Source organism: Octodon degus, unplaced genomic scaffold (assembly GCF_000260255.1).
Source record: "Octodon degus isolate 3935 unplaced genomic scaffold, OctDeg1.0 scaffold00016, whole genome shotgun sequence".
Taxonomy (NCBI): Eukaryota; Metazoa; Chordata; class Mammalia; order Rodentia; family Octodontidae; genus Octodon; species Octodon degus.
The window spans coordinates 10,586,334-10,597,126 of NW_004524592.1; the positions used below are offsets into that span (position 1 = coordinate 10,586,334).

A 10,793-nucleotide genomic window follows, 5' to 3' on the forward strand; every position below is an offset into this window, starting at 1 on the left:
TTAGGATAGATATATAGTCACATTCTCTTAATGAATAGAGGGATTTGTTGTAATAGTGTTTGTAAATAGCATAGCATGTCTTCCTAGTGGTTATTTGTACAGCAAATGACCACTAGGAAGACAGTATGCAATGTGTTAATTATTGAAACTGTCCTACCAATTTGATTTGAAACTGTCTCATTGCTGTTTGTCTCTCAATAAAATTATGGGAAAAAATAATGAAATAAAATACCATGTAGCTCTCAATTATCTTTCTTATATTAAAACTGAAGGGTGGAATGTAAATTTCACAATGACATTTGCCGAACACGGCGTATGCCAGAGCTCTCTGTTCGTGTGTGCTTTCTTCCTTTCTTTCTCTTTGAAGGCACCCAGCTTCAGCAGCAAGGCAGACCCATGTCTCAAGCTTCCCACCTGGTCCTTTAGAACTAAAGTCATTGGTGAGACCCAGTAAATGTCAGAAAGCAAGTACGCATATTAACATTCAGGGAACGCGCCGAGATTTATGGCCATGTACATATCTAGTCCTTAGCAAGAACTTGTAGGACTGATCTACCACATGGCAGAATTGTAAAAATAATTCTAGTTTTTTCATAGGCTAGAAAAAACCCAGAAAACTAACAAGTAGTAGTGTGGGGAAGGTAAATATTAAAGCCAAGGCACAATGCAAATCATGCAAGGAACTATTCGATGAAGATCACTGAGTGACACTCTTGAGTTTCGATGACAAGTCCTCAGCTTGAGCGGTTGTTTTCGATGGCTTTCGTGTTATAATTTGGCAGGGGAGGCTGAGGATCGAGCCACACCTCTCCTGCATTACACCGCTGAGTTCATAGGTGTTGTGACTAAGTCACAGTTGTCCTTAGTCTTACTCTTTCCTAGATCTCTTTACTCACTATAAGCTGTGTATTTCTATCAGGGAGGCTGAAAGAGAAGCAGAAGGTAAAGGAGCCAGAGCACGTGACCATCAAGCAGGAAGGCGCCACCTACTTGTGCCCCAGATGTACTGGCACTGGTTGTCCCTGGTCTTGCACTCGCCATTATAGCAGCGGCCCTGGGGACAAGAGCACACATGGAGTGAGGCATGTGTGATCAATACGGCTTTTCTTAAAAATTTGACCATGTACAAAGTCTCCTTCTGGTTGAGTTAGGTAGTTTTTCACTCCACACTCCTATTTTCATAGTGACCAATAAGAATCATGATCTCAACAGACACATAAGATACCACAGAGATAAACTTTAAAACTCAGATGGGGTCTCAAAGAACAGTTCTCTAATGGCAAAGTAATGACCTACAATTTTAAATTTCCATGGAAAGCTAATAAATGGCACATTTTTTGAAGGTTACTAAAATGATTCTTAGCTTCTCATAAATGTGAATATTGAGGTTATTCTTAAAATGTTATAGTAGATTGTCATATTGTCCTGTAACAGACAGGCTGAACTTATTTCAACTGGTAAGAACAGATACACTTGATCTGAGCCAAAAGGCCAAAAAGTAATGGTTGAATTTATTTACAGATGGTCACAACTCAGCAAATTAGGTTCTGAGTTGTGCGACCATCATACCTTTTTTCTTTTCCCTCATGCTGGACCATTTGTCATGTGAGTTAAATATCTTTAATAATTGGTATGACATAAAACAACTCTGAGTTAGAACCACAATGCAACAATTTGCTTGAGTAATTTCTCTCCAAAACTACATTTATCAAAAAGAATAAGGAAGTTTCAGCTAATGGTTTTTTAAAATTATTTAATTAAAAATGTGAAGCCTACAATACCTGATTTTGATTGCAGGCATATCCATCTTGTTTATGAAGGTTTGGTGGACACTGAAAAGAATTACATTTTCAGTTAATGTACAGTATGTCCAGGACTTCCAAAAAAGGTGCTCAAAATATAAAAATGAGAAGAAATGTGAGGAAATATACAATTTGAAACATTTAGAACAACACAGCAAACTCCTTTAGTAAGTTTTCCAAGTGAATTCTATCATTATAGAAATAAGTAAATTATATTCATGCCAAGGGTGCTTATATTTTTTTATTTACCATGAGATGGACTAACTAGGATAACAAACTGTATTTACTTGCCTACAGAGATCAAACTAGAAGGGAACACAACGGACAGTGAAAAAAATGAGTTAGATTGTTATGCAGGAGTGGACCTATTCACGAATCAATTTATGAGACCTTGCTAAGCTGCATGAAAATGTCAAATCTGCATTTCAAACCATGACACTCACCTACGGGCTGCTTTTCTGAAACAGAAAAAACACTCAGCTTTTCAATTCAATGTAATTGCTATAATAGCCCTGACGTCTCTGACCCTTCAAAGTAGACTTGTTACCAGAACAATCTGTGATGTGATTATTTCTTTTTACCGATCCCCTTACCAACTCAGTTCTTAAATATTTTTATTAGTGTGTACTGGTTATATAGATCAACGGGTTTAACTGGTTTAATGTTGGCAGATCTATACATTCATGTAACATACTAGGATCGTTTTTAACTGCCCCTTCACCCCTTTGTCCTTTCCTCTTCCTCTTCTTTAATGAAATTAATTTTAAAAGTATGCTTTATTTTTTCCCCAAAAGCTACTCTGAATAAATGGAGCTAAACTTTCTGCACATTTCAGAGAGCTGAGACAAAGTCAGTGCAATGGCTCCTGCTACAGTGTCCAAAATGCAAAAGGAGAAAATGGACTCAGCTTCCAAATATCCCAAATCTGACCACCTTTCTCCATCTCCACTGCTAACGCCCTGTCCAGGCTGCTGCCATTTCTACTTGGACTCCAGGAAGTTGGCGGCCTCCTACCTGACCCTCCGCTTCCCCTCCAGTCTTCTAATGGGCCAGAGTATCACTGGAGCAACGCTTTAAGTAATACGGATGCCAGATCATGCTGCTTCCCCACTCAGAACCTTCCAGTGGCTGCCCAACCTGCTCACAGGCCTCTACTCACTCTTTGCCAGGATCAGCTCTCTCCACCTCGCCTTTTCCTCCGTCTCATCTCACTCCCTGCCCCTCTCCCATGTGCTTCATGACCTCTAGGCCTGCAGCCAAACCACAGGCTTGGCCTTTGCAGTCTCTTGAGTCTCACCCCAGATTTTCACATGCTTCACTCCATCCTCTGTTGAACAGCCTGGCTGAAATCTCAGCACTTAAAAGAGGCCTTCACCACAGGCTTGGCCTTTGCGGTTAGTTGAGTCTCACCCCAGATTTTCACATGCTTCACTCCGTCCTCTCTTGAGCAGCCTGGATGAAATCTCAGCACTTAAAAGAGGCCTTCACCAACCATGCTCTTTAAAACCTCATCTCCCTTCTTCTCTGGCTTACTCTGTTTCCTGTTTTATTTCTTTCCTTAGCCTGTGACAATTCATGTATTTTTACTTGTTTGTGTGCTGTTGTTCCCATCATCGTGTGAGCTCCACACAGGCAGGACTGTGTGTTTTGTTCCCTGCCGCCTTCCTGGCATCCTAAACAATACCAGACATGTGGCAATGGGGCAAAAGAGACTGCATTTTCTTTTGTAACTCCTTTTAAAAAGTCACTTAAGTTCACTTAAGCTGGAGATAAACTACTCCCCCCATGTATCTAACCATAAACCCACTGAGAAAAGCAAGGTCATAAAGATAAGAACAAATAGTTAAAACACATTGGGAAATAGGGTAAATGTTAAACCATAATATCCCACGACCAGCAGATGGTCCACAGCATCTGGGAAATGTAAACCTCATGCCTTTTTGTAAAATTCTTGAGAATGAGATAAGATGGTGAAAGTTGCTATGGAAACTTGAAAAGTATATACCTGGAAGTAAAGTCCAAGCCATGCCCACATTTTGTTTTCCTGACTCAACTTCAGAATATCAGTCGGCAGATTTCAGTAAAGCCTCTCTGTCCCCGTGCGATCTGTCTCTCGTGAGTCCTTCTCTCACTGCTGCAACGGTGGCAGCCACTCAGTTACCACTGGATGACTGAGAGAACTAATGCACCACCCATAAACGCAATTAACTTGTTCGATCCCGCACATCTCAGGCGGTTTATCAAGTTTGTCACAGAAAGGCAATCAAACTAATTCAGCATTCCTAAGGAGCAGTAACCTAGTGAGACCACTGCAAGATAAAATGCCCTGGAGCTCTGTGTGAGTCTAAAAAATAACTGACGCGCACACAAGCTCCATTCACCCTAGCTTCCACTGAGCCTTTTTGTAAATATTCGAAGGATGCAATTATTGGCACTGAAACCTGAAATACTGGGCCAACTGCACAACTGCAGAGAAGGCTGCAGCATCTTTCATCTGTACACATTCACTCAGAACACACTCATTATCTCATTAATCAACTATCACTCATTATCCACTTACTCTAAAACTAATGCAACCACAGGGAACAGGAATGCAAACAAAAATGGTGCCACTAGAAAGACGCTTCGGAGTCTAAAATTAATGTGTCATCTTCACTTTCATAATGTTTCAAGGAAAAAACCTGCAGAATTCTTCACCAGTGAAAAAAAGGCTTTATGATAAATTGCTGTAGCCTTGTGTGATAAGATTCCTAATCAATGTGTCTGTGATTTAGACTAAAAAGAGCTAGCTGCTTATCACTGGAGCATTTATTAACTTACGGGATTTCATATATTCTCACAACTTAAAACAGAAGGATCATAAATCTGAATTTTTTGTCCTGCCTGTCCACAGAGCTCTGCCTACACATTCTGTCTCTTGTGTCATTCCATCCCTACTTCTGAGGCAGGCTTCAATAGCACAGGAGCTCTTGGTTATACTACACTGGACATTTAGATGTATTTCACAGCACTAGCAAAAACCACTTTCCATATTTTTGAATAGACTTGTCAAATAACCCCACGCTTTTTGCCAAAGGCTCTTCTTGGTTGCACAAGTATTGTTTATTCTACCATAAATGTTAATTTTTTAATCTTTTATTTATTTTTTTGTTTGTTACAGGGTCTCACTATGCAGCTTGGACTCATAGTGTCCCTCCTTCTCAGTCTCCCCAGCACTGAGATTACAGGTGTGCACCACCATGTCCGATTTCAGGGCCGACACAGCATGTGGTACTCGGGATGGAATCTGAGCCCTTGCACTTGCCAGGCAGGCGCTTATGCTCCTGAGCTATCTCCCCAGTCTCCGTAAATGTAAATTTAAGTGGCTCAGGGACATCATTAAATGCTAACAAACAAAAACATGTAGTGAAACAAAGTCAAAGTACTACTGAGAGACACAGAGTCTTAATTTCTATATTCTTTTTTCTATATTCTTAAAAAGTATTAGTACTAATTGCATTCAAAGTTCACTCTGTTACAAAATATTTAGATAATTTTGAAAGACTTATTCTCATTATTTATTTTGGATTCATTCTGATTATCTTTAAAATTTTTTTTAAATTTAAGTTTATTTTATTTTGAAGAGTAAAAGCAAAAGCAGAAACAAAGACAGAAACAGGTTAACACACCTTTAAAAGTTTTTTATTTGTAAGAGAAAATTCTATGCTAATATACCACTAAGAAATTAGCAGGGTAATTCTCACCTTAGACATGAGATAAAATATATTTTTTTTCTTTAACAATAATATAGAATGAACAACAAACCTCCATTATAAAAGCCTTATTTCTGATAAACTCCAAAGCAATTCAGAAGTCAAAGAATAAAGTAAAAAAAAAAAAAATTCTACAAGAACTAAACACAGAGAATTAAAACCTTGCATGTTGATTATAAAAATAGCATTATTTTACAAAACCAAAACTGTAACTCATTGAAACAGTATGTCAGGATTGTCAGCACACTTGTCATGAAAGGTACAACCCACAATTCTTATACTCCATCATTACATTATAGAAAAATTGCAAAAGAAAAAAAACCCTTGTTTATATATTTAAGAAGTAAAGTTAAGGTCTGGGGCTTTAGCGCAGCACCTGCCTGGCAAGCATGAGGTCCTGGGTTTAATTCCTGGTAAGGTTAACACTTAATAAGAAATATTTATAAAAATTCACAAAGATACTCACTTTGATAGTAATATGAAAAACTGTGAAAAATCTAACTATCCACCACTATGTATACATCAACTAATAAATCCACATGACAGATTTTGATAGGATCAAGAAAAAGATATTCATAAAAACTGTGTAATTGTATGGAAAAATGCTTCTTTTTTACATTTTTTTCCCCAGTGTTGGGGATTCAATCAGGGCTTCACTCATACTAGGTAACCCTCAGCGGAATGCTTTTAAAGTAATGTCAAAATGTAAATGAAGGTAGAATGACATTTATAATTTTTACCATGACCTACAAGTTCCAACCTGCCCTGGTCCCCTGAAATCTTTTTGGAACCTCCTTTCCTGAAGACACCAAGCCTCAGTACCTACTGCTTACTGATTAGCACCCCCTTGTGTCTCTAGGGGAGAGGTCGCCTCCTGCAGGCAATGCACAGAACGCTCCGGTCTGCACCCCTCTCGCATGCCCTCCTCTGCCGTTGCCAACTCAGTTTCATTTATCTGCCTTGCTGAACTAGGCAGCATGTTAAGTCCCATACAGCATGGCCTCATAAATCTCGTTCCCTCCCCCTTGCATCCTGGCATTTCCACTTTTGACACACAGCCCCACAGAAGTTTATTTGAAAAACAGAAACTTAATGAGATATAAATAAGGACCTAAAATTACACAAAGAAAGAATTCTAGAAGGCAACAGTAACTGAAACATGATAGCAATTTTAATGGACAGAAAATGATGTCCAAGCTCAAAGGCCACAAAGCCAGTGCCAGGTCAGGGACAGAGGCAGACAGAAAGCAGAGGCAGGGCCCCTGTTTCCGGCCCTACTTCAGCCAGGGCGGTGCTGCTTGTTCTTTGTTTTCTGCACTGGGCTCCTGCTCACATTCTGCTAAGAGAGAGAGCTTTTAGCTTTAAAATGTTTCAAAACAGTTCACTAGTGCTCCATTAACGTGAATGTGCCATTTAATAGGCTGGGGCCAAGAAAAAATCAATTAGATAGATATAAACCATATAAAAAAAAGTTGGATGGAGGGAGGAAGCGGAAACCACAGAAACAAAACAGAATTAAGATGTGTTATGTCCATGTACTCATGTCGTGATGAAGGTAATCATCATGTACTGCACACGTGTACTAATAAAAAGGTGTGTGTGTATATATACATGTATGCACCTATACATATTCATACATATATGTGCATAAATATATATGCTATATATATTAAAAGGAATTGTTTATGAAGGGGATAAAAATAGAATGTAGGTCCAAAAACAATATACTGAATTTTTTTTTACATTAAAAAACTATCAAAAAGGTAGAAAAAAACTAGGAAACATAAAAGAAATCCAAGCATGCTCACACATATGATCCTTCTTGAAAGCTTTAAAATGTGGACAATATATTACCTAAAACACAGCTTGCCATACCTGGCCAGAGTCTCCAGTACAGTATTCAGTAATATCACACCCATTGACAGCATCCCGGCATTCATACCCTCGTGGCTGAAACTGCAAATCAAAACTCGATATTAGGAGCTAGCATCAGATAAACTTTCGGAAGTTGTGGTTCTTGTATTTCCCAACCACCCCGATGTTTTCTCATAGCCATCACCAAACCCTTTCATGAATTAGTGAAAGAGGGGCGGAACAGAAACGGGTCCCCAGCTGCTACCTGCTACGCTAAAGAGGAACCGTCAGTTAAAGTATTAAGTGTCAGGTTTCAAAACCCGTTGTCAAAAAAAAAAAACGTTGTCTCTGAATAGTATTTTAAAATGATTCCAATGGGAAGGGAATTAGGTAAAGAAGAAATATTGGTTTGGTGTAAGACAAAGAGGCAGAGGCAAAACAGTGCAGCATGAGTGTTTAAGATCTCTCTGAAGAACTGATATGCAAACACAGCCTTCACTATCCATTAGCATAAATATTAATCTTGCCTTAGCTAAACAGACACAGTAAAATGGCAATGAGTTCATATAAATCACCTACAGTGATGTCAGTGACTGTCTATGATATGCAAAATATTTTGCTTGTCTGGGGAGGGGGTGGGTAGAAAATAAAAGCCTCAAGCAACTCATAATCTGCTCGGGGACAAGAGCAACAACCAACTATGCTGGAATCTTAGAATATCCTAATGTGCAATATCCCTGGCATGGAAATATAATAAAATCATGCAATTTTATGATTTTAAGGATTTTCTATATGAGAAAAACATTAAAAATGACTTTTTAAAACTAACTGGAAGTCACTGAAGCTGTGTCACCACATACACAGACTGTGTGTGTAGGAACATACACAATTACACCCTTATTGAGCTTTCCTGATTTCTAGAGGATTCAGAAATCCAAGTGGGCAAATACAGGCATTAGCTATTGTGCTTTGAGTCTAGAGTGAATTTTGAGGAAAAATGCTAAAAGCAAATCATAAGTTAAAAAAATCATAAAAATTGTTCTTCAACAATTTAATTTGATTCTGTGTTAATAGAGCAACTCAGTATTTATTTTGGCATCTGCACAGTATGTTTTCTTAAGGAGGCACTGTAGGATAAAGTAATGGGTAGTAAGTAACAGAAAAGGTAAACAAGACCCACAAAACTTGGGTGAAATTGTTGATCCCCCTAAATTACCAGGCCAATGCACATAAAATTCTGACAAACTACTCTAATGCTCCATATGCATACTGAAATATTTGGCTTATCTGTCAATTAAAACAAAGATGAAAGTGTCAGGGAACTCACAAGGCATGAGGTATTGTTACAGCAAGGCCCATCGCTGCAGTGGGCCCCATTAGAGAGAGAGCACTTCTTACAGCATAATCCATAGCATTCCTAGAGGAAAAATTGCACAAGAGTAAGCCAAGAACGTCGCCCACTGTCTACTTAACATACTCGGTACATACAGATTACACATAGTCCAAATGAACACACTCAGATAGTAAGCAAATATATTAGCAAAGAATTAGTCACTTTCAACAAGCACAGACTCCTTTCTACTACATTTCTCAACAGAATATGACCTGGGATGGGCATCTCTATCAAAGGGCAGGCTTATTTCTTAATGGGTCCTCCCAACCCTGTTAACTGTACTACACCCTTAATACCCAATTTAGTTTTAAGGAGGCAAAAATAGTACACAACATGGAAAGAAATGTTTCATGATTTTGTAAAATTTATCTGAGTATGAGCTAAGAATTTTTAAGAGGGAGAGAATTAGATTAGAATAATCCAACAGGCTTTTGCAGACAAGGCCATAAAGATAAGACTAGCTGCAACTTGTCTAAGTTGGGCTGAAGCACTAACCAGAGAGATGAGAAAGAAAAGCAGTGAGACCACAAGGACTAACATGGGCTCTGAGGAAGGGATTACTGAATGTAGAGCAAGCCTTTTAAACCTACCACATGGAAACCACAATCACATTCCTCCCCAGGTTCCACGTATCCATTTCCACATTCTGTGGGCTCAAAGAGCTGAAAGAGATAAGGGATGCAGAAGAAAAATGTTTCATCACAGAAAATCAGCAGTCAACTGGGCCACAGGCATGACCCTATAATCAGCTATCTGCCACGTGGTATTCTCCTGTGAGCTTTTATTGCAGCATCTTACACAAAATGTCTGTCTGAGAAGTACTGTCCACTTATTAATAAGATTTCCAGAAACATATTTGAAATAGGGTGATATCTCTTGGGGTTGCATTGATGGTGGGCTCCAGGGACAAATTTTAACATTAGAGATAATTTTTATGGAGACAAGCTGTCAGGAGGAATAGATAACTTTTTATCTTTGCTAATGGAACTAAAATGTGTTGCTAATAAGACTTATAGATAAATTTGCTGACTTGACTTGAAGCAGCTGAGAAGACAAAAAATTTAAAAAATGAATAGGCCTTGGTCACAACAAAATATAATACATTTGATCATGTAAGTAGAAATAAGCTTAGATAACAATGTTGCTGGAAATTTGCAATATCTGAAGCATATTAAGTAAACCTATAAACACAAGCATGAATATATAGAAACCTCTCAATCATCGCTGGATTGGTGGAAATGTCAATCTCCTAGCATAATCCATCCTACTAATGCTATGAACTTGCTTCCAGATAAAGGCTCTACAGACCAGTGATCAGGGCAATTATTGATTGTAAGGAAACGCCTATTTCCCATCCTCCAAGGCAGGGATTCTTGGGAGTATGCACACCATCACCTCTTGGTGAGGACTAGAGCAGCGTATCCCAACACAAATGTCAAGGGCATGCCTAGAGGGGGAGAAAAAAACTAGGCCAGAAGCTACACACCCTAAGGAAAGTTTACCTTTTACTGAATCTACCCAAGGAAAACCTGATCCTTCTTCTAGGAAGACCCAACTACTGTAGGAAGCAAGCGAAGTTTCCAGGCTCACTGGGTGGGACTCCTACATGGGAAGTCCATTAAGTGAAATGGACAGCCCTAACTGCTATACTATTTGGATCAGTAAGCAAGAGAAAACAGAAATGGGTAAGAAAGGCCAGCCAGAACATGTGCAGCATTTTATACCAGGTTCTCCCACCCTTCTCTCTTAGCATTGTCTCCAACCTTAGATGGGGCAGTATCCCAAAGCAGACAGAAATGGCAATTGGGAAGACACCCAAAGCACAAAAAGTACCCACATAGATACTGTGAACATAATGCACACATATACACACATCCATTGACTAAAAACACTTGAGAAAAAAATCTGTTCTTTGACTCTCTCTCTCTCTCTCTCTCTCTCTCTCTCTCTCTCTCTCTCTCACACACACACACACACACACACACACACACA

The 10,793-nt window shown here is 38.9% G+C and overlaps 1 protein-coding gene and 1 pseudogene across 1 annotated transcript in view; both read right to left on the minus strand.

Annotated features, from left to right (window-relative positions):
* Adam23 (ADAM metallopeptidase domain 23) overlaps positions 1-10,793 on the minus strand; it is a gene marked incomplete at its 5' end in the record, with an annotated part of 203,716 nt that overhangs the window by 31,832 nt on the left and 161,091 nt on the right. Inside the window, 5 exons of the mRNA XM_004626726.2 lie at positions 991-1,054; positions 1,782-1,832; positions 7,430-7,510; positions 8,736-8,825; positions 9,392-9,463. Coding sequence (XP_004626783.1) covers positions 991-1,054; positions 1,782-1,832; positions 7,430-7,510; positions 8,736-8,825; positions 9,392-9,463 — 358 coding nt within the window. The remainder of the gene's footprint in view (positions 1-990; positions 1,055-1,781; positions 1,833-7,429; positions 7,511-8,735; positions 8,826-9,391; positions 9,464-10,793) is intronic.
* LOC111815446 lies at positions 1,325-1,503 on the minus strand (annotated as a pseudogene).